The sequence below is a fragment of the Clinocottus analis genome, unplaced genomic scaffold, assembly GCF_023055335.1.
Source record: "Clinocottus analis isolate CAN_PGR_092001 unplaced genomic scaffold, fCliAna1.0.p SCAF_14, whole genome shotgun sequence".
Classification (NCBI taxonomy): Eukaryota; Metazoa; Chordata; class Actinopteri; order Perciformes; family Cottidae; genus Clinocottus; species Clinocottus analis.
In genome coordinates, this window is record NW_027175865.1 from 17,135,059 (window position 1) to 17,159,459 (window position 24,401).

Sequence of the window (24,401 nt, forward strand, 5' to 3'; positions counted from 1 at the left end):
GCACAGTGTGGTATTAGAAAAACGGCGTTATACTGATATGAATATCTATTTAAATAATGAATACAATAAATTGTCACGTGTTCATTTTTTAGTTCATTTGCGTATTCTCTCTCTCTCTCTCTCTAAATCTTAAGTCCTTTCTAAGTAAAACAACACGGTCAATCACCAAACAACTGAAACGTACACCATTACATCTTTTATTTAACAATAAACTAAATATACACGCCCAGATAAAAGTACTGCAAAAGACAAAAGAGGAAACATCTTTGGTTCCTTCTCATGGTCAATGAAGTTTTCACGTCTACCGCAGGACCAGAGGTATAATTAATCCGTCCTGTGGGACAAATGGAAGATAATGTGTCATTTCTATGGAAATTGAAAATGACTCTCTACGGTGACACCAATGCTACATATTAAGTAGTATATGAGAACGACTGAAGAGAAATACATGTTCGGGAGTCAAACTACAGTTCAAGTCCAATAACATTCCCCTCCCCCACCACCCGGCTCAGCCACTGCACCTTGTAAAAGCACCAGACGACTATTAAGAGGCATTTGAAGCAAAAGGATAACGTTCTGGCTGTGAGATATGTTGCCTGTTCAAACAATTCATCCATGCAAGAGAGTGGAGATCATGAATATACATTCTCAGCTAAGTGCTGGTCAAGTTGAGACCGCAAAAGAAAAAAACAACTAAAAACAAGAGGCAAGCGTTGCATAGAGGTCCTTAAACATTCTCTAGTTAAAACCTGATGACAAGCTACTGCTATTACCAGGGCTGGGAGGAGACAATCATAGCCATGAGAACACACACGCACACACAAACACACACACACACACACACACACACACACGTTTCAAGTGGTCGTCATAATTATGTTTTTAAGCAGACTGAAATTATGTGAAAATGAATTTAACTAACAACAACAACAAAACGCAGAAAGGTTAGGAATGAAGAGACATATTTGTACATTTTCTAAATGTGTAAAAATATAACATTTATCTTATAAGCGGTGCTCCGTAAGATACATTTCAATATCAGAGATTATGCTTCAAAACAATAAATACAGACCAGAAGAACTGCACAGAAGAAGCAGCGTGACGCAAACGTGAAAAGAGAAAACATTGGTCCACAAGTGACAACGAGAAAACGCTGAAACTGAAGAAAATGTGAGTGAGAGGTGTCCTTCAATAATTTGTAGGATTCTATATAATTTGTTATGTTATTAAGAATTTCACTGGCCAAAGAAATGATCATCTTTACATCTCCGTTAAGGCTTCACGTCCGAGGAGCGGCCTCTACGCCTTCCAACCACAGTGACACTCAAGATGCAACTGAGACAGACTTGAGTGGCCACACGCACACAAACACACACACGCACGCACACACACGTACGCACACACACACACACGCACACACCTCTGCCTGGCTTGTGTCATCCCAAGCAGCGCTGTCGCTTTTCCTCGCCGAGCGGTTGCGTTTGATGAAAGTAAAAAGTAAAAAAACAAACTGTGAAGGCGGTGTGAGCGTTTACATGCACACTAGCAACGAGGTCGTAGGAACGGGGGTCCAGTTCGGGTGTAATTACTGTGACGCGTACACCTTCAGTCTGATTTATGTCAGTGCTTGACTGAAAGCCACGTCGCTCTACACAAACGGCGGCTTGTGTTTTCACCTGTCCTCGGCACCGCAGCGAGGTCGTTCGCAGTCACCGAGTTACGGTGTGCGTGTAAAATGTAAATGTGCTGGTGGATGATAAAGCCTGCAGTGCATGCTGGGAGGACACAAGTCGACCAGTGTTTCAGGTCACTTCCATCCAGCGGAGGAGTGGCTCGCTGTCGGGTGGCTTTGATGCTGGAGGCGGAGCGGACCGGGGAGGAGCTTCATTCCCGTGCGGCGACGGGCCGAGGCCGCGCCTCTACCGTGTCCGGTCCGGGGTCGCAGTGGCAGGACTGGGAGCAGGGGGCGGCGGCGGCGTCCGGGACCGGGTGGCTGCCGGGCTCCGGCAGAGAGTCTGTGGGGGGCGGGGACGGGGAGTCGGCCGCCGGGTCGGGGGAGGGGAGTCCCGCCGCGACGCCGTCCGGACCGCTGCAGGTCTGAACCTTCTTGTTGAGCTCGTTGCGTTCGACCTTCAGCGCCCGCCGCAGCTTCTCCAGCCGCTGCACTTTGCCCTGGAGCGCCTCGAACTCGTGGTCCCGCACCGATTTCTGGAGTCAAAAAAAAAACACACGTGAGCGGACACAATCTTGTTCAACATTTCCATCATTTTAAATTTTTTAAATCCAATTTTTAAAATCCAAATCGCCCCCTATGGGGGCAGACTGAGAGATTGTTATTAAAACTGTTAAACACAGCTTGTTTTATGAAAAAAACTCAAAACTGCTTGGATGTATTGAACACAAGAAGTAATATACAAGTGAAATATATGAAAAAATGTAAATGTCACATATGCGCAAATGCAATATTTGGAGTTTAACTTTGTTCTGAAACCTTTTCATTTCTTTCTGTGTGTCATCTTCATTTCCTCTTAACCAGAAACATATAGACTGATATTTACACATCTGAACGAAACCTCAGGTGTGTACCTTTTATTATAAAACCCGAATTATTGAACAGCCCCAGTGGTTGCAGAGATACACTCTTTTAGTTTGGGTATGAAATTTTTGAGGAAAGGGCCTAAAGATAGGAGATAGCGAGGTGTGTTCAGAAAATTCAATCAATTAACCAAAGTATTTGAACAACAAATGGAGACGCTTAAAGACTATTACTTTAAGTGAATATATGTCCATTCATTTTGACTTAAAAAAATCAAATATGCACAAACATCTGAGTGGAGATCAGCATGATCTTTTAAAGACTACGTACAGCTTTCCTCAACTCATGCATCCTGGTTAAAGTTAATGTTTTAAGAGCATCCATAAATTGTTTCTGACATTTAAATCACTACAGACTTTCATTTCAACTTTTGTAGATCAAATAAATCATTTGAACTGAATATGAAAAAAACATGTTAGTCGGAATTGTTTTTTGTGTGTCTTAATAACTTAATGTGAGGCAGTTCAAGAGGAAAAAGCTGCTTCACCTCCTCCGACATCTCCAGCAGAGCCTTGTTGCTGCTCTCCCACCTGGACCGATACATGGCCGTCTCCTTCTCCAGCTTCTTGATCTTTTTAGTCATCTGAAAACACAAAAAAAGGGAAAACGAGCGCGTCACATCTGGCGGGGAAACAAAAAAGAGTGAATGCAATTTGTACACAAGGAGTCCCGCAGCGCCTCACCTTCTCCATCTCCTGCTTGAAGGTGGTGAAGACCTCGTTGCTCTTGGACAAGGTGGTCTGAAACTCCTCGAACTTCTCCGTGTACAGCGACAGCTGAGCAGCGACAACACAACGAGGTTTCAACGCGTTAGGACGTGGACACGGGGAGCGATTAAAAAAATAAGGTGTGTAAAGACTGAAGGGAAACCTGCTGTTTGAGGTGAACTTCCTGCTGCTTCATCAGCTCACACATCCTCTGAGACTCCACCGCTTCTTTCAGCAGCTGAGGAGGCGACGGCAGAGGATAAAACACGGGAACATTTACGCATAGAAAGAGGAGGACGCGGTGCATCCTTTAAATGTGCGTTTGGAGGATACTTACAAAGTGTTTCTCTCTGTCGTGGCGTTCCTCGGACTCCTTCAGCAGCTCCTGCGCCTGCTGCAGCTTGGCGTCCACCAGCTGCTGCTGCAGGTCTTTGTGCTTCACCACTTTGTCTATGTGCTGGTGGACACAACACAGGGACAGAGAAACACAAAGCCCGTCACACATGCACTAAAAACATCGCAGAACGACGGCACTTGACCTCAAGGTCTGAGGTCATTTTCTCGATTTTACATCGTTTCTTAAATTCACCCTTTTTTAAAAAAAAGCACCTGCATATGATAGATACACTCATGCGTCGTATCAAAATGTGCAGAACTATCTCAGCTCTCTGTATAATTAGGCACCATTATCCTAAGGCACAAGTGTAAAGAGATAATAATCCCTAAAGCTAAAAAATTTAACCTTGATTTTGGAAATTCTTCATATCTCTTGTGAAAACATAACTTTACTCATGTGGACAAACTGTTTTGGTGATGGAAATTGATTTACTAAAAGTCTTAGCTTCACAAAAACAGTGGAACATATTATTAACATGGTACATAAATGTAAATAAATCTCTAATACCAAATGTTGTATAATCGTTGTGTAGTCTGTCACTACTTTAAGGACTGATATAAAATGGGACTGAGGAATAAATTTGCGGAGCCATTAATAGAAACATCCCGTAAACATCATATTCTGCGTGTCTGTGAGACGCCGTCGTGGAGGAAAAGCGTGCACGGACCTCCTCTCGCAGTTTGTACTGTTCGTAGAGCTTCTTCAGCTTCTCGGCCAGCTCGGTGTTCTCTTGCCGGAGGCTGGCGTTCCTCTCGTTGTGCTGCTCCATCTGAGCCTGGATGTCGTTCAGCGTCACCTGGAAGTGGGAGGTCACCTCCTTCCTTTTCTCCTCCTCCAGACGCGTCCGCTGCACCCCTTCCTCCTGCAGGTTGAACATGCGCAACGAGAGTTAAGCGGGCGTGCTGCTCAGAATCATCTTGAAGTGATCGGATCTGTTAATTTGGTAATTCACAGCAAGACATTCCTCTCATTTTGTAATGCACCTCCACAAACCAGTTTATGTAGATAGATAGATAGATAGATAGATAGATAGATAGATAGATAGATAGATAGATAGATAGATAGATAGTAAGGTTACATGGAACAAATATTAGGAATAAAAATATACTCAATATATACAACAAATTAGAAGAGTGTGTATTAATTAAGGAAATAAAGCAATAAGGCAAAGTTGATGCAGTGTGTATGAAGTGTATCTAAAGTGTATACAAGTATGTAGAGTGCATAATAAACAACAAAGGGCTAGTGATGTTGACGGAGGATCGAGCCACAAGTGATTTAGTTTCGTAAACATCTGTCCAAACCAATTACTTGAACAAATGCATCTGATGAAGGCAGTGAAGAAGAGTCAGAGATTTAAACTGTGTTTAAATAAACTGATCGAAACACAGAAACTGGACGTGGCACCGTTGCAGGAAGTCTGCATTCAGGATGCCGGAGGTTACCTTGAGCGTGCGGTTGTGTCTCTGCAGCTCCCTGCACAGACTCTCCAGCTTGCTGCGCGCCAGCAGGGCCTTGCTGTGCTCGTTCCTCAGGTTGTCTTTCTCCTGCACCACCTGGTTCTGCTTCTTCTGCAGCACGCGCATCTGCTTCTGGGTGTTACGGTGCTCCTCCAGCTGCCAACAAACACACAAATGCCATTGGCCGTCGTTCCACCGTCGAACAACAGGTTGCTCCACGTCTCTAGGTTTGCTTTACACAACAAAGTCTCCTTCCTTTGACGTGATGCCGTTTGTCAATTACGTGGCAAAGCAGTACCATCGTAGTATCATTACTGGGTATTATATATTGATATTGTGATATGAGACCAAGTGTCACACATCCACATTACTGCTATATCGACAAAGAATCTATAGAGGGATTTGTTGGAAAATATTGCAAAGTTTGATTTTCTACAAATCGTCCGGCTCCTTTATGTAACGTGACCTACATTCACCTGACAGTGCATCTTCTGTCAACTACAGCATTACAGAGCATATATGATGCACACATGATGCACACATGATGCACACATGATGCACACATGATGCACACATGATGCACACATGATACACATGAGGCATGTATGTTGCATACATGATGCTACAACACAGAGGCCTCTCTTCTCCCTTCAGCCAATAACGGCACTGCGGACCAATCTTCATCCATCAGCTCTGACACGCAGCCAAATCACACACACATCAGCTTCCTCGAGCTCACACACACTTCCAAACACATACACACACACACACACACGGACACACAGCCGATGTGAAAACTGAAAACAGCACACGCAGCCCCGCAAGTAGATCATTGGAGGTCAATCTCGGTGCTGCAAAGTGCTACACGACACCCGAGCATGGATCGAGTTGGTCGGCAGAGCGCTGCATTGCACCACTCTGTCTGCTCGACTGGAAGAGCACTGCTGGTTCGGCAAAGAAGTCCCACTGAGCCTCTGCGTCCCAACTCAGGACCCAGCTGACGAGTGAAGAGAAGCATCTTCCTCTTTTCTTTTTGAAACCAGTGTATTTTAGAATATTTAGAGAAGAGAATGTGCATTTTAATTAATTAATTGATCATGCGCGTTAATTTGGAATTTAAGAAAACATATTACATTAAGAGCAGAGGGGAAATAACATCCTCTTTTATTTTTACATCCGCACTAGAAATGTCTTAAAGATCAAGAGCAGTGCTTCAAGCGAGTGAGACTTTTAGGAATAAAAAAATAAAATGAAGGACCACCATTTGTGGGACACTCACCAGCTCTGCATACTTCTTACAAAGGCCTCCCAGCTTTTCCTCTGGGGTGCTCAGTGTGTTCAGAGTCTGCATGAGAAGAGTGATCTCTTTGCCTGCACACACACAGACAAGCAGAGACACAATCAGAGAGCCCTTTACAAAACACACTATCACGAGTGATGACTAGCGAAACACTCCTTACCCAGACCCTTCACTTTCTTCTTATCCTGAGTCTTCTTCTGCTCCTTCTGTCCTCCGGTGCCGGCTCCGTTGACTTTGCCCTCCGGCTTGCCGTCCCCCCTCGCTTTGCCCAGGCCGTTGAGCTCGGGGCTGTGTGACTGGCCGTTGGGCAACGTGCTGGCGTCGTCCGAAATGGTTTCCCGACAGTACGTGCTGAGGATGTCCTCGAGCTGCCGGCTCAGCTCCTCTGCCATGTCGGCTTGAGAACGTGCTGCCGCTGCAACTGGACACGGGGAAGGGAGAAAAGAAAAGGGGACATTTTTTGGGTGACTTCTTTTAATTGTTTTTTTTTTTTTTTCAGACTTGGCAAAAAGACATTTAGTCTGTTTTATAGCACAACGACCTCCTAAGATTACAAATAAGCATTTGTGACATGTAATAAATCTGTTACCCAAGTTCAAGATTAGTCACAAATATTGTGTTGTTACTAGGGCCGGGCAAAGTAGAAAAAAATTAACTGATTAATCACATGTTTTTTGTGTGATTAATCTGATAATGTGCCAAATTCATTAATGAAGTAAAAACTAGTGTATTGCAGCTTTTATTTTAAAGTAATGTTGTCAGAACAATATAACAGCACTCTGGAGTAACAACAAGTTAACATACATACATATATAGTTCATACATCTGTTTTCTTTTTTCTTTCTGAACAGGTACTGTTCAGTTGTAAGGGTCCCTGTGAGGGACAAACCATTCCTTCTTTGGTCTATGTTCAGTCTGTTGCTTACCTTAAAGATGTTAAAGACCAGCAGCTGATTCACTTTATATAAAAGCAATAAGTGCTTTTCATATTTTTCAGTTCAGTTTTTCTTCCTCAGTAAGAAAAGTCCAGTCTGTGTTGTCTTGAACAAGTGCACTGGGCGATTCAATTTCAATCTGAACGCGGAGCCTGCCGGTAGACTGTGAGCGCTTTTTTTTTTTTAGGTGAAGCGGCTCGCGGCAGCACCGCTGCTCGTTGAGAACAGAAGCTACAAAACAATACGCGCTTTCACGTCAGGCTCAATTTACCGCCATCTGCGTGTCCTTATACTCCGTCAAAGACGCACGCAAGATGGCTGATGGGACTACGCAATGGGGACCTTGCGTGTCTTGCGTGCTTGCGTCTTTGCGTAAAACCCGATTAGAAGCAGTGAATTTAAACTTTACCTTCACTTCCTGCCTCGTCACTTTGTGGCGGCGTGTCTGTCTGTGACTCCGACTCTTTGGTGCTGTTGCTATCCACGCTGTCCTTTGCAGCTGCAGGTGACTCCACCCCTTCTTCTGCAGGTGACTCCACCCCTTCTGCTGCAGGTGACTCCACCCCTTCTGCTGCAGGTGACTCTATCCCTTCAGCTGCAGGTGACTCCATCCCCTCTGCTGCAGGTGACTCCATCCCTTCTGCTGCAGGTGACTCCATCCCTTCTGCTGCAGGTGACTCCATCCCTTCAGCTGCAGGTGACTCCACCCCTTCAGCTGCAGGTGACTCCACCCCTTCTGCTGCAGGTGACTCCATCCCTTCTGCTGCAGGTGACTTAACCCCTTCTGCTGCAGGTGACTTAACCCCTTCTGCTGCAGGTGAGTCCACCCCTTCAGCTGTTGGTGAGTCCATCCCTTCTGCTGCAGGTGACTCCACCCCTTCTGCAGCAGGTGGAGCATCCCCGCCTGCCAGGTTGGCAGACTCTTCCGTGTCTTGTTTCTTCATCTCTGGTATCTGTCATAAGTAGAAGAATAAATACATGTATAATACGTTGTGTACTTGGTAATGAAGAGAGGTACAAATTTAAAATGGCACGTATTTTTAACTCGTACTCATTTTCAGACCCAAAACGGTAAGGAAACTGCCTGCCCACGTGAAACCGCAACTAACTCCCCAAATTGACCAATAGACCTGCAGATCACGTGGCCAACTGCGGCGGAGAAAACGGTACATGTCAGTTTTAACTACGCTCTAGCTTTCGTTTCGTTAGCGAGTTAGCTAGCTCCTCGTTAGCCTCCTGATGCGTCTAAATGAGCTCGCGCGATTTGTCGTTGGACAAACACACGTGACGGCACGCGCGCTAGTTTGTGAATTATACCCCGTGTTCTCGGATGTGAGGGAGTTGTTTACCTTCGGGCTCGAGGAGGAAATAGCTCGTGTGTCTGCGAACTGCGGGTTTCCACAACAGCGTGAGCCAGAAAAAAAAGACTTCCGGTCATAACTTTGGATTCTTCTTCTTCTTCCTTGTAGTTTTTTACTGTAGGTTTGCATCCCAACCGGATTCTTGGTCGCCCCCTACCGAAAAAAGAATGAAACTACATTGTTTCATGTCAGCGTATATATGGTAATGTGGGTAATATCTCAAACGGCCAGTAGGTGTCGCCATGTCTCCACTAGGAGGTTGTCTGCGCATTGTCTCCACACTACTTTGTCAGGTTTCTCAGAAGAAGAACACAACGGAAGAGAAAGGAAGAGTGTAAAGGCTGAATTATACTTCTGCAACTACAACTGTGGCTGGACACGCAGTCGGATTGACAGACTCGTTTTGGTTTATAGTTCCCGTCCCTTTTCTATACACCAGAACAGCAGGTGGCGCAACGACCGTTTAAGAGTCGACCTGCACGCCGATATCTCCCTCCAGGAATTCACCTCCATCTTCATGTCCTGATACTCCGTCAGACGGGTTTTATAAATGCTCATATTTGCAGGACTTCTTCAGCCAAACGTTCTTCAACGGGATCCATTGTTCGTGTTTCTGCTGTGGCATGTCTTTCGTGCTTGCGTCTCTTAACAGTGAACAGCACCTCGTTACAACGTTGTTATCACTGTATATGTGTATTATAACTATATATGTGTATTATAACTATATATGTGTATGTTGTAACTGTATATGTGTATTATTATAACTGTATATGTGTATGTTCTAACTGTATATGTGTATTATTATAACTGTATGTTCCAACTGTGTGTATGTGTATTATTATGATTCAATATTTGTAATGATATATCTGTATATGTGTATGTATATGTTATATCTATATATGTGTATGTAATATATGTAACATGTTGCTCTTTCTGCTCATGTATTATCTATAGGTGACGACGGAGAATACTAAATTAAATATTAAATTCATAGTAGCTACTGGAGTCACTACATGCAGAAAGTTTTGACAACAAACATCATTTAGAAAAGTTCTGTCGTTGTGATCCGTAAACAATGAAGTGAAGATCACAGTTTACAGGACACAGAGCAGTAAAAACACAACCAGTCATCAGGGATTTGGAGCCGTCACAACAAGACACAAACATTGGGACGTTTATTAAAGAGAAAAAAGTACAAAAAGAATGAAACGGAGCAACTTCTTTTCAAGAAGAGATCCAGAGAATCAACATTCAATTTATACACAACAAGAAGGAAAACATCCCAAAACACCAGCAGCAATTTATTCAAGAACACTTTTCTAAGCTGAGAAGCTTCAGACACCACACGACTATTTTAGAAACATTAAATACTATGATATTTAAAAATACATGATTAATCAGAAAAACCCTTAAAGACATAAAATATGATTTGCTTCAGCTGTATGGAAACCAGATATTAAAATGTGAAAAACACAAGCAAACAATTTACACAACTGGAAAATAAATGTATTGATGTCTATATTGTGTGTGTGTGTGAATTTACATTTGTGTTACCAATATTGATTCCAGCAGAAAGCCCAACAGCAGAAGTATTAAAGTGTAACTATAGTGGATTAGTTTGAGATGAACACACACATCTTTATGTGAAGAGAGCTGTGATGCTTTCATTCTGCTGAAGGTCTCCAAGAACAATCTTCCTCTTTGGAGGAAATTCATATTTTTTATTTTATTGAAACTTAATGTCATCAGTTATGTCGGATCATTTTTGTCCAAATGTGTTTTCTTTGTCCTCCAGCAGCCTGCTTCTTGCATCATATTGTGTGTTAATGCAGCTTTAAAGCCTCATTGTATGGCTGCCTTCTGCCACAGAAACATAAGTCATATTCCATCTTCATGTTGGTGGTGAGGTGGCCCCTTTTCTTTATGTTTGGATGACAGATTGTTGATAAATGTTGTAGATAATGATGTTTAATGATGTTCAATGTCGCCAATTTGTGAAGGAGAGGAGTTCCCTCCTCTTCACGCTGTCACTCGCATCTGTCTGGAAAAATACATAAGCATTCATAAATGAAGAGAGCAAAAAGTAACGACATGTCTCTCATGTGTCAGAAATGGAAAGCTGTCAAACCTTTAAGACGGAGAAGTGAATGTGTGCAACTTCTGAACATGTGTATAAATATGTATACATGTGATATTTCAGACAGGAACAGGAAGTAGTTACCATGACATCAGTGGTTTGGAGCTGTTTACACCTTCTGTTGAAGAACACTCAGACCCTGAAGAGAAGAAATACATAGTTAGAAGAAGAGTCACGTCAATGGATGGATGATGGATGGATGATGGATATGAACCTGATTCGCTCATCGGAGGAGAAGGGTTCAGTGGAGTCTTCACATCTACAAAAACAGAACAAAATGAATCCAGGCAGCTCCAGGAGGGTTGTGGGTGCTGCTGCGATCACAGCTGTTAAACTAAACAGCTGCGCAGTGACCAGAACCACTGACCACCACTCATATACGTGTATGTACAGTATGAGTTTATTCTTGTTATTCTTTTCTTTCTTTAATTCTACTTCAAGATCATTTCTACTTTTTCATTTTAAATATTAATATTGTAGGAATGTTGACAGTATAAATGACATCATATGTAAGCTCCTCCCCCGTACTTCCCTCACTTCATATCAGTTAGAAAAACTCTGATCATTTCAGTTTGAGTGATGAAGTACGAGTCATTGTAAAGCACTCTGCATATGAGCATCTAGTCAAAGTATTACAGTTTAAATCAATAAAAACACTTCTACTTACTCTTTTGAGGATCTTTATCTGAAATAAAAAGAAAAGACTTTCAGACGTCACAGTTTATTCAGAATATCTTTTCTCCACTAAATCTGACTCCCTTACGTTGGTAACAAAGCAACCTTTAACAGTCTGTGTAGTCTTTATTTATTGTTCTCGAGCTTCTCTCTGACATCATTGAGCACTGAGTCTGGTGGCTGTTGGCTGCTGCATTAAAGAAACTCTTCAGCAGTAACAGTGTGGTGAGTTCAGGCAGCTCGTCTTCACCAACACAGACGCAGTAAAGCAGCAGAGAGCTGCAGGATGATCAGAGGACCTGGTGACTACAACAGCAGAGGTCTGTGGCCCCAAAGCCAGACGCCCAAACTGCTGGGTGCTTCTCACTTTGGTGAATAGGAGCTGAACCCTGATCACCTTCAACACACAGGAGAGACTAAAGAAAAGAGTGAGAGATGTCAGGATGGTTAAATCCCTCCTCCCGTAGTGATTTAACTGGAGCGCTCCAGCAGTTCTCTGTTGGATCACGATGGTCCTGTCACATGACCGTCACACTGCGGCTCTGAGCTTTAAGCTTCTTCCTGCTGCTCGCTTCAGACTGTGAAAGTGACCTGAAGCTGCTTTCACTTTGCAACCTGATAAGCAGGAAGTCAAAGGCTCAAATCAAAGAAGAACAGGAAACGTCAAACCTGGAAATCCTTGAGTTTCTCACCTTTCCACTTTTTGTAAGCCATGAATCCGACCACAGCGAGGACGAGAACAGCCACTGCAGCAATGATGATGATGATGATGGTGGTGGTCATGTCATTGAGCTTCTCTGTTGAAAAAAGACAAAAGATGAGGCAGTGAATCACTTTGCACAAAATGTCATCGTTTCATTTGTGATAACTGCAGAAATATTTATGTGAAAATAAAGAAACCACAAACAGCCTTTTTCAAAATGAACGAAACCAACGTGCACTTGAGTTTAGAAAAGTATAAACCAGGAAGAAATAAGACTAAATTCCAGTAAACATGTGGAGGAGGATACCGGACATAAAGAAAATATAAGACAGAGAGATATAGACTTTATTTTTTGGGGCGTCCATCAGCTGAAACCACACAACACAAGAACAAAGTGGTATTCAACACAAACTAAAAGCTTCTCACTCACAGAACACGTGTTAGCCTTCATCCCTCCTGGTCTCAGTCTCACCTGCGTTGGTCCTGATCACAGCTTCATCCAGTCTGGTGACGATGTTCTTCTCCACACCAGACAGCTGAAACACACACTCGTACCTCCTCCAGTCTTCAGCCGGGACGGAGGAGAGTTTCAGGTCGACGCTCATCTGGAAGGTTCCATCGTGGTTGTGGAGGATCTCTCCGTGGTCCACGTCCTCGTGGAGCTCCTCTCCATCTTTCCTCCAGAACAGTGAGGCTCTGTCCGGGTAGAAGCCTGTAGCGTGGCAGCAGACTGGAGAGGAGGGAGACTTCTGGAGGAGAGACACCAAGGGAAGCTCTGGAGAGAGAGAGAGAGAGAGAGAGAGAGAGAGACAGAGAGAGAGAGAGAGAGAGAGAGAGAGAGAGAGAGAGAGAGAGATTTTTAGAAACCCTTTATTTTACTTAAAACAAACTGAACATCCTAGTTATGACAAAACTAAACAAATCAATCAACAAACAAACAGAAACACACAAAAAAAAATAAAAAATGTTGTTGTGCACTTTTACACATGTTGTGTTCTTGTCCCGTCCGCCGTGTGGAGGTCCATGAGTCTGCGCTTCTATTGCGCCTAAAACATTGACATCCAGGCACCGTGAACACACTCACGGGAGTTGTTGGTTTTAACCACGTTTCAGTCTAGATTTGAGTCAGAGAGAAGATGAGTTAGCTGATTGCTCTTTGCAGCGATGCTCCTGATGTTGAAATGACCACCAAATAGTCCCCTCAGCTTCATCTTTGTATCCCAGAAGACTTTTGCATGATTGACGGTTTGAAAAGTTTTGAGTCGTCTCTGCAGGGTTTTAACACACAGCGAGGTCTGCAGCCGGTTCATAAGAGGGACACCAACTGTGTATTAATGTTATCACTCATTTTGATGTCATGTAGTTTAGATGCCTGAGTAAAACATATATTTACAGTGGTCCCTCGTTTATCTCGGGGGATTCGTTCCAAAAACAACCCGCGACAGATGAAATCCGCGAAGTAGTGAGCTTTATTTTTTTTTACTATTAGAAATGTTTTAAGGCCCTAAAACCCCTAACGGCCCCCTTCATACACTTTTCTCAGACAGGCATTAACATTTTCTCACTTATTTAAACACTCTCAAAGTTTAAAATTAAGATTTCATTTTAATGATCAATCTACGAGGTCCTCTGACCTCTTTGTCCGGCCGCTGCGCTGACTTTTCATCGTGACGTATTGCGTCCTGTGCAGGAGACGCTGCACGAGGAGACTGATTACAAGATGTACAGTACAGCCCCTCAGCTCAATGAGGGCGCACAACACAATGCACGTTCATAACGTACGATGTAAAAAAAAAGAAGCAACAAACAAAAAAAATCCGTGAAACAGCGAGTCCGCGAAAAGTGAACCGCGATATACAAGGGACGACTGTATATTAATTAATGTATGCAATGCAAATAAATGTTTTTAAAGTGTGCAACTGAAAAAAGAAGTGTGAGACAAAGGAGATGAAAAGACAGATGAAGAGGTGATGAGAGAGATCAGAAAAGAGAGGAAGACAGGGAGAGAGAGAGACAGAGTGAAAAGAGAGAGAGAGAGACAGAGTGAAAAGAGAGAGAGAGAGAGAGAGAGAGAGAGAGAGAGAGAGAGAGAGAGAGAGAGAGAGAGAGAGAGAGATCAAAGACAAAGAGAGAGAGACAATGGAGTAGTGATGAGTGTGGAGGAGGAAGGGTGGGAGGAGACGTGGTGAAGGAGAGAAGGAGACAGAGAGAGGGAGGAGGAGACATGTGAGAGACTCAGTGGGTCTCAGCATGAGACTGTTGCTCAGCAACAAGAGAAGGGTCATGAGCATCGTGTCCATGAAGAGACATCAGGTCATGTGACTCTACCTGTTCTCATCAGAGAGCTGCTCCCGTACTTCAGAAACTTCTTCAGTGACTCAGGACAGAGCTGAGTCAGGTAGTGATTTATCTCTGCTCTCCAGGCTTTGTTGTGATCCCACTTGTGTTTGGAGATGAAAGCTTGTTGTTTTGGAGCGATCCATGTCCCTGTATTCATGTCAAAGGATAAGAAGTCTTCTCCATCAAAACCATGCTGATAAAAACCTCTGAGCACCTCATTGGTCTCATCATCCCATTCACAGCCAGCCATCCTCTGGTAAATGTGAACACCTGAGAGAGAGAGAGAGAGAGAGAGAGAGAGAGAGAGAGAGAGAGAGAGAGAGAGAGAGAGAGAGAGAGAGAGAGAGAGAGAGAGAGACCTTTTTTTTAATATGAAATATTAATTAAAATATATTAGTCACATGAAGGTAATCTGATCTAATCTGTAGTTTTTATATATGTATATTCATGGATATAACTTATGATTGTTGTAATTATTGATTATGAAATGATTTTATCCATCAATCATTAAATTGTTTACACTGTAAAATGTAAAAAAAGAAATAGAGAAAGATGGCGTCAGGTTCTGAGAGGATGAGGTGAAATATTCTTTAGTCTCATCAACACTGAACAATATTTAATATGAAATGATATAAAAACAGAGAAAAGAACATCTCTCTGTGTGTGTGTGTGTGTGTGTGTGTGTGTGTGTGTTATCTGTTTACTTAAATACAGGAAGACAACATAAACAAAACGTGTGAATCATAAACAAACCTCCAGTTTTGTTGAAGCGCTGCTTTGCTTCTTCAATGTTGACTTTGTATGCCTGCTGGTTGCCCAAAGAGAGCTCAGTCTCCTTCTTCCAGTTCTCAGGATCCTCTTCTGTGAATCTGATCATCCAGTCCTGTTTGGGTTGTGCTCTCCTGGTGTTGCTGTCATAGTGAACTATCTGAAGTTCATCAAACAGCCCAACAGACACAAACTCTGGGAAGTTTGGAAGTCCAGAAGACGCAGTGTCAAAGTACTTCAGAGAGTGAATCACTGGAACAGAAAGTCAACATCATTGTTTTCACTTTTGATATCACACTTTAATAAATCTCTGAACAAAGTTGTTTTCCTGAACACAGAATCAAGAAGAACATTCAAGACGTCTGCACAACATCTGCTGTGCACTCAACAAACACAGAAACACATGAATACTTTCATCTCTGATGATTCTGACTTGAAAACTTTATATTCTGCAATGAAAATATCAAACGAGTCACAGATTGAGATGTTAGATCGATAGAAAGATGTTTCATCTGGTTTTGTCTCATCGTCTTCAGGATGCTTCATCAGCAGTTTACACTCGTCATCATCAGGTTAGTTTGAAGTCTGAAATCACAAACCTCTGAAGCAAAACAAACGCTGCCTGTGATTCATGTGATATTTCATATATTCATCAGATTAAACATGTTCTACTTCCTGACATAACGTTCCTCGTGTTCTTCTGTCTTGAAGTTGAACTCCAAATCTCTTATCTTATCCTCATATTTATGAGAGTTTCCTTCAATATCAGTTGGATGAAGAGAATCCAAGAAGAATAAAACATGTTTGAACGTCTCAGCAGAGTAAACGCTCTGCAGGTGTCTGGGACTTTTGTCCATCAGATACTCGTCCGCTGTCCTCTGCGTCTGAATGCATGTTCCTCATATTTATGACTTAATAATTCTGCCCTGCTCACAAAACTCTTTTGCAAATCTGTCTGGTAATAAATCTACTTCCTGTTAGTACATCAAACCCTTCAACAGTACTGCCAGACGGAGGCGGCCTTCTGAGGCCGATACTGACATCAATACAGTTGAAATATGAAGTACATCAGCTGACAGTGTTTTTATATGAACACATGACATAAACACTTGATACACATTCATTAGTTGTTGTTTTATGTGACGAAGATAGAAACTAAGTTTCAAAGTGAACTGCTGCCCTCTGGAGGACAAACTGTGTATGAAGCCTGTTGATGAACCTAGTTTGACTTTTCTTCACTTTATGTCTTGTTACTCATCAGCCAATATGTATATTTATCTATATCAAGTCAGAGAATATGTGATTTCTCTCCTCGCTCCTCCGAGACGAATCAGAGCTTTGGGACGGCCTTCAATATGGCGGCGCAGAACCACTTTCGGTTTAGTCGAGGAGCGAGGAGACTGCAATTTAGAGACTTGTGATGAACATTTTATATTCCAGGTGGAAGACACACTGACGTGAAGAAGAGCAGAGATAACTCATGAGTACTGCGTGAAGCTCAGACATCTACTTTATTACTGTATCATGCACCTGGTGTGATGACGTAGAGGCCACATCAAAGAGGCCGCCGAGGGAGAGAAACAACGCACTTGTGTCCTTCTTCACTCCCTCGAGGAAACACCAACAATGAGCTGCACGCGCGGGGTTTACTCGCGTGGGCTTGAAGCGCTTTTGTGACTCTTTATAACTTTTCATATCGTCTCGAGGAAGTCCTGCCACTAAACACCGAGAGCAGCAGAAGAAGCTCCAGCGGGTGAAACGCGGTCTCCTCGGACACTAAAGTACTTGAAACAAAGGAGTCGCTCACCCGCCGCCGCGTCGTGAAGGCTCACCAGCAGGAGACTCAGAGTCCACGTCTCCATCGGGAAGAGCTGCTGCTTGTTCACCAGGAGAAGAAGCGACGCGTCCCGTCAGCTCCAGGACCCGAACTGAACTGCGGGAGAGAGGAGGAGGAGGAAGAGGAGGAGGAGGAGCCTCCAACCTCTGCGCCAACGAGAATTCACGCTGAGCGCGTACGTCACTAAACACTAGGTAGAAGTGAGCCACACAGGTTGTGAACCAAAGCGGAAGTATGCTGAGGATGATGTTTCAGCCTGTGTGAGGGGATGAAGGAGACATTCATTCTCACGTGTTCACCTCCTGCTGCTCGGGTCTTCTGTCATGGTCTGAAGTGTGACGTCATGTAACGTGCAGACACGTGTTCATGCTGTGGGAGGTCAAAGGTCACACTGTCAGCAACACATCAGCTTCTCTTGTTGTTCTTTTACCTCAGAGTTTGTCTCTGAGAGGAGAACGAGAGGCAAAGAGACGAGGAGCAAAGCAGGAAGAGAGTCAGAGAGCTTCTCCAACGCAATTGCTGATCAAGCACTTTATTAAAGGTTATGGAAGTTCATTTGATTAAACACTCGTCCTTTGTTCTCACTGCTTTACTGAGGTGATCATATGAGTATACACTTCATCTAAGTATTTAACCATAATGCTTGTGAATTAATAATTGCTTATTTTAATGTGGTCCGACACCCTTTTGATGAATTAGTGTGACTGTGTTTCTAAAGGAGAATATTTAAATTGTGAATATGAGACTTCATCTGAGCTGCTGGTGTGAAATCCATCTTCTTTAATCATCTCTCTTCACCTTTGTGAACTCTCTTCTCTTCCTTCACTTCTCTCTGACGTCATCACTGTGATGCAAAAGCAGCTCCAGAGTGGAAGCCTGTAACTTTGTGATGCTCAGCACATCGATCACTCTGACTGCTCTTGGAGATGAGAAGGGCTTTTACTCATCGTCTGTCCCTTGTGCAAAGAATAAACATGACATAACAGACTTTATTACAATACAATATTATCCAAATGACTTTCAGCAACAGTCTGAAAACTGTAGAAAAGCAGCAGCTCCCCTAACGTGTGAGTGGACTGTCTCAAAGGAAACCAGCATTCGGTTTCTGACGCGACGACAACTTCAGACAAACAAGTAAAAGTTCCAATAAAACGATGTAAAAACACTCCGTCACAAATACAAGTACTGCGTTCGACACCCAGCTCCAGTGGAAGTACATAAGTATTATCGGCTAAATGTTTCTGAATCAAAAGTGAATCCTCAGTTGTTCAGAGGCTTCAGTGTGTGAGCAGCACTTCATTGTTGCAGCAGGTCCAGTTAGTTGATCTGCTTCATGACGCAGCTCACAGGTTTCATCCTGTCAGCTTCACTTGTTCACACCTTGGTAGGTTAAAGGTCACCTGTGGCCAATATTTAGTGAAGGCATTTATTATCTTTACTTTCCAAATATTCAGAGATGCTCTTTAAAGCCTCTGAAACACCATTGAGATGGACGTCCAGCTTCTCTGTTTAAAACTTGACTGAGGAAGTCATTCTTCACTTATTTTCATTTACACAAAACATAACTGGACTGTGGCACAACAAAACAAAACAGCGTTTGTGAAGAGTGTAAAATGAAAACATTAAACTAATGTTGGTGTTATTTACAGGACACAGCTCAGAGCAGTGCACTGTATAATATCACAATGATAGACTCAGAAAGAGAGCAGCATGGTCTGTTTGTTTGGGAACATCATCACTTCTGAGCTTCTGAGTGAAACTAGAAACCAGGCAGAATATTATGGGCTGTTGAGATCAGCAGCTCTGGACGTGCTTCCCTGAGCTCTGAAATACAGCAAAGTGAAGTGAATACGCCCATAAAAACACGTCACAATGAACCCGCCCACAATGCAACTTGATTAACTCGTTTAATGTCCGTCTGCCAAACCCTCTGGTTCTGTGAGAGTTCAGGTCATGAGGCCTCTCTGGTTGTTGTCTTGAGCGCCTCTGCTGGCCAGAAGCAGAACATCCCTCTGGAGCGTTTCTGTGAAATCACCTGATGAGGTCGTTTGGTTTCGTTTGTGTGTTGTTGTGTGACAGTGTTCTGCAGGATCGTTGTGTCTCTTTGGTCCCTGACAGTAAACACATGGAGAAAAAAGAACCTGCAGGGTGAATGTGTTGACTGTAAAGTATTTGTACTGACTAAGAACACAACACTCTGGTCTTGTCTGTCCGGATACGAGGGTCACGAGCTGCTTGATACAAACTAAGCTTGCATGTGTACAGTGTGTACACACAATGAACAACAGTGTTCAATGTGTCTCTGGTCCTCATCTGACCTCTGACCTCACAGACGGGATTGTACTCCTGACGGGCAGCAGACACAGCTTTCCTCACGTACTCTGTTCATTTTATTTGTACACAATATGCAAATCAGCTGTAACTTTTCTATAATAATAAAAATACTAATAATAATCATCTTTTTTCTTTTCTTCAGGTGGTAATGCTTCCATAAGTATGTTTTGAGAGAATGAAGGTGACATAAGGACACATGAAGGTAGTGAACAGTCCAGTCAAAGGCCTGATGCATTATGGTCTGGTGAAGGGCGCCATCTAGTGGCCGAGCTGAGGAGCCTTATCTGGAGTAGTTTATTATTTCATTATTTTAGTCCTTATCAATGGCTTGTCTTGAAGTTTTCAGTCAATTTCATTTTCAGTTTTAACTTAACCTTCATTTTGAGTTGCGACTCTGTTTCACCGCTCATCACTTATTGCTGATCAGGCACTTTATTTAAGCAATAAGGTACGAGAGGCAGCACTGTATCGTCAATAATGTCCTAAATGATCCTCTTCGGCTAACCACTCATCAAAAGTATCAACGTTGACACGAAACATGTTTGGTAACTGTCAAGCTTGAAATGACAGCTAATGGTTACATAAAACGTTCTGGTAAACATAACCAGGTTGTACAGGACATTATAACACATGACGTACACCTGTGGACTCGTCTCAACCAATCAGAATGCTTCATTTCAATGAAGAGAAACTAACTCTTTTTCCACCGTTAGACATACAGAGTCACACAGATCAGACGGAGAGATCTGAGCCGACACATGCAGGGCAGGTTGTACACGGGCCAGTTAATTAACACGGACACCTGTCAAATATCCACATTAATCAACTAACTGCTAGTGACGGTAAATGGACCTGTACACATTCATCATGGATGTCAGACTGTTGTACACACATGGATGTTCAATGCGCTTTATTATGCAAGTCACATGTGGAGGAAGTCAAGAAACAGGGTTGCACGTCATATTAATGTAAACTAACAGCAGCTATTAAATATGTGAGCCCACCATTCACTCCCCATCCACTAATCTCCCTCTTTACAGGATTCAAATGAAATGAGTGTGAGATGGAAGTGAAACCTCTGGAAAGGCTGCCGTGGTTGCACACTGTGCTTTTGTCCTGAACAATCTGCTATAGTGTGTTTTGCAGTTATTGCTTAAAGTGTTTCATATTGTTGACATGATCGATGTCAGACATGAGTTGAATGCATTTGTCACAACAAATAGAACAGCTACATGTCACCAAAGCATATTCAGAGTCTGTATCTGAGTTAAAAATACTCATTATCAAAACATAGTTCCACTTTAGAACAATAATAATATGATCCTGTACATGTAATAGTCAGTAATGAGCCAGGACAGGATGATCTTTGTAAACTTTCAGAGATAAAATGAGTTTTTCTTCTAACTGGTTTCACAGAGAGTGTAATACACAGAAACAACAGCATGCACTGAGTCAGCACCATGTCAGGAACTTGAAGAACGCTACGAACACAAATCACTTTTTCCTTCCACAACAGTGTGAATCCAGTGAAACAGTGAATGTCAACCACCAAGCACAGAGACAGAGACCATCACTGATGAGTGTCACACTACAAGCAACACAACGACTGTGGCTCAGCGGTGAGCTAGGTCGTCCTTGGGCGAGATACTGAACACCAAATTGCTCCTGTAACTGTGTCTCCGGGGTTCATGGTTGTGTTTGAATGTGAGCGGCTCCATCAGTGTATGAATGGGTGAATGATGACGAGTAGTGTGGAAGCGCTTCGAGCGGCCGGAAGACTAGAAAAGTGCTGTAGACGTTACGTACAGGTCCATTTACCATATACAACATGCAGCAAGCACCTCTGACAAAGGAGTGAAAGGCTGAATATAACAATGCACAATACACTGAAACATTTAGTATCACAATGAGATAAAAGCATTTGTGCAAACCCAGAGGTACTTTTACCCCCAACAGATGTTGAGAGCAATGATGGGCAAATTTGACATTTTTGACAGTTCTGCATGCTCAAATCCTTGCATTTCACTCCAGACACTCACATATTCATTATTTTCAAACTTAAAACAATGTTCACTTTCCTCATAAATGCTCTGCCTCTTTTCATGTTTTTCATATCATTTGTAAATTTGTAAATATTCAAAAATTCTGATGCATTTAAGTTCAAAAGAATCTGTGGATCTTTTCGCCTCCTCTTGGGCAACCCTCACCTGACAGTTTAACTGCTTTCACTGCTCACACACACCACGCCATTTGAACTGACATTTGACTGACATCACAACTCCTTTCAACGCTCTGACACATTTCAAAAGGTCTTGTTGAGAAAAGGAAAGAAGCTGAGGGATAATTCAGCTTTGTACACAAAATGACTATTTCATCATGATTATTATTATAATAATAAACATCTTGTTTCTGAAGCTGCAGCGCGTCTGCAACACGTTAGGTGCAATTGTGAGTATTTATTTCATATTTTTCACTCCCGGATTTGAAAGTCAACATGAACAATCAACAAAAGTCAACAATCAAAGACAACATAAACCTGGGTCCAAAGCTTCAGGGAAGGCTGCAATCCAGAGAGCGGAGTCCAGCGGTGCAACGCAATAATGACCACTTTCACCAGCAAACACGTTCATAACACTCTGACATGTTTATTCAGCCCAGATTAACAGACTACAGCTACCTGCACACGACTGAATGTTTATGACAACTATAGTCACCTGATTTGTCTTTGTAAATATGTGTTTGTGCATGTTCTCATGTGTATTGTCATAAAGTGAATAATGTTGTTATATTTTATTAATACAAATAATAAATGACCAATGACCTTCATGATGAGCCTTTTAGTAGCTTATATAAAAAGTGTCAAAATATTTCCTATGATTAGTAATATTCTATATGTATGTGAGCATCACAATAATACATTACATATTGCAAGAAGGAAAGAGTTGATTTGGAGCAGCAACACAACTGGAGAATTTCCTGACTGTCTTAACTCAAGTCATCAGTTGCCGGGCAGATTTCAGTGCAACAGGTTTTTACTGTGGAAAACAAAAGCGCCACACGAGCAGCCTGAAGCACGCGCACACACACACACACACACACACACACACACACACACACACACACACACACACACACACACACACACACACCAGATATAACATGAATCATTTGAATGACTTGTTGCTATAAATATCCTGTATAAATTCTTATGAGAGAAGCATCAAACCGTACAGGAGAGAGCACGAGAGGCTTTTACAGAAACATGTCTCAAACCAAATCATATGGAAAGTAAAACTCTCCTTCAGATATCTGTGAATAATCACCACAAACATGTTGCTCTTCCTGCTCTTTACTTGTATTATGTACAGGTGGTGATGGAGAATACTAAATATTAAATTCATAGTAGCTACTGGAGTCACTACATGGAGAAGTTTTGACAACAAACATCATTTAGAAAAGTTCTGTCATTGTGATCCGTGAACAATGAAGTGAAGATCACAGTTTACAGGACACAGAGCAGTAAAAACACAACCAGTCATCAGGGATTTGGAGTCGTCACAGATGGAATCACAACAAGACACAAACGTTTGGACTCATGGTCATTTATTGAAAAGACAAAAGTACAAAAAGAATAAAACGGAGCAACTTCATTTGACTTTCATCAGGTAACCCGACACAAGAAGAGATGTACGGATGTCTATATTGTGTGTGTGTGTGTGTGTGTGTGTGTGTGTGAATTTCCATTTGTGTTAGCAATATTGATTCCAGCAGAAAGCCCAACAGCAGAAGTATTAAAGTGTAACTATAGTGGATTAGTTTGAGATGAACACACACATCTTTATGTGAAGAGAGCTGTGATGCTTTCATTCTGCTGAAGGTCTCCAAGAACAATCTTCCTCTTTGGAGGAAATTCATATTTTTTATTTTATTGAAACTTAATGTCATCAGTTATGTCGGATCATTTTTGTCTAAATGTGTTTGCTTTGTCCTCCAGCTGCCTGCTTCTTGCATCATATTGTGTGTTAATGCAGCTTTAAAGCCTCATTGTATGGCTGCCTTTTGCCACAGAAACATAAGTCATATTCCATCTTCATGTTGGTGGTGAGGTGGCCCCTTTTCTTTATGTTTGGATGACAGATTGTTGATAAATGTTGTAGATAATGATGTTTAATGATGTTTAATGTTGCCAATTTGTGAAGGAGAGGAGTTCCCTCCTCTTCACGCTGTCACTCGCATCTGTCTGGAAAAATAAATAAGCATTCATAAATGAAGAGAGCAAAAAGTAACGACATGTCTCTCATGTGTCAGAAATGAAAAGCTGTCAAACCTTTAGGACGGAGAAGTGAATGTGTGTAACTTCTAAACACGTGTATAAATATGTGTACATGTGATATTTCAGACAGGAACAGGAAGTAGTTACCATGACATCAGCCGTGTGGAGCTGTTTACACCTTCTGTTAAAGAGTCAGACCCTGAAGAGAAGAAATACATAGTTAGAAGAAGAGTCACGTCAATGAATGGATGATGGATGGATGGATGATGGATATGAACCTGATTCGCTCATCGGAGGAGGAGAAGGGTTCAGTGGAGTCATCACATCTACAAAAACAGAACAAAATGAATCCAGGCAGCTCCAGGAGGGTTGTGGGTGCTGCTGCGATCACAGCTGTTAAACTAAACAGCTGCGCAGTGACCAGAACCACTGACCACCACTCATATACGTGTATGTACAGTATGAGTTTATGCTTGTTATTCTTTTCTTTCTTTAATTCTACTTCAAGATCATTTCTACTTTTTCATTTTTAATATATTAATATTGTAGGAATGTTGACAGTATAAATGACATCATAT

At 42.4% G+C, this 24,401-nt stretch overlaps 3 protein-coding genes across 3 annotated transcripts in view; all 3 read right to left on the minus strand.

Annotated features, from left to right (window-relative positions):
- Nucleotides 1-189: 189 nt before the first annotated feature.
- On the minus strand, nucleotides 190-8,834 carry txlna (taxilin alpha). Its single transcript, XM_068575774.1, has 11 exons — nucleotides 8,745-8,834; nucleotides 7,805-8,348; nucleotides 6,621-6,881; nucleotides 6,440-6,531; nucleotides 5,146-5,316; nucleotides 4,368-4,562; nucleotides 3,641-3,760; nucleotides 3,467-3,541; nucleotides 3,280-3,372; nucleotides 3,084-3,179; nucleotides 190-2,208 (listed from the first exon to the last, which is right to left on the minus strand). Exons 2-11 carry the CDS (start codon nucleotides 8,337-8,339, stop codon nucleotides 1,885-1,887), a joined length of 1,962 nt encoding a protein of 653 aa, XP_068431875.1. The 5' UTR covers nucleotides 8,340-8,348; nucleotides 8,745-8,834; the 3' UTR covers nucleotides 190-1,884.
- A 1,080-nt stretch (nucleotides 8,835-9,914) lies between these two features.
- LOC137784835 (major histocompatibility complex class I-related gene protein-like) overlaps nucleotides 9,915-24,401 on the minus strand; it is a 29,306-nt gene continuing 14,819 nt past the window's right edge. Inside the window, exons 7-9 of the mRNA XM_068575784.1 lie at nucleotides 11,108-11,152; nucleotides 10,978-11,032; nucleotides 9,915-10,797 (exon numbers count right to left, since the gene is read on the minus strand). Of these exons, the coding sequence (XP_068431885.1) occupies nucleotide 10,797; nucleotides 10,978-11,032; nucleotides 11,108-11,152 (101 nt within the window). The 3' untranslated portion in view covers nucleotides 9,915-10,796. The remainder of the gene's footprint in view (nucleotides 10,798-10,977; nucleotides 11,033-11,107; nucleotides 11,153-24,401) is intronic.
- Nucleotides 23,133-24,401, minus strand: part of LOC137784832 (major histocompatibility complex class I-related gene protein-like) — an 84,210-nt gene continuing 82,941 nt past the window's right edge. Inside the window, exon 9 of the mRNA XM_068575778.1 lies at nucleotides 23,133-23,790. The gene's annotated coding sequence lies outside the window, so the exon portion shown is untranslated. The remainder of the gene's footprint in view (nucleotides 23,791-24,401) is intronic.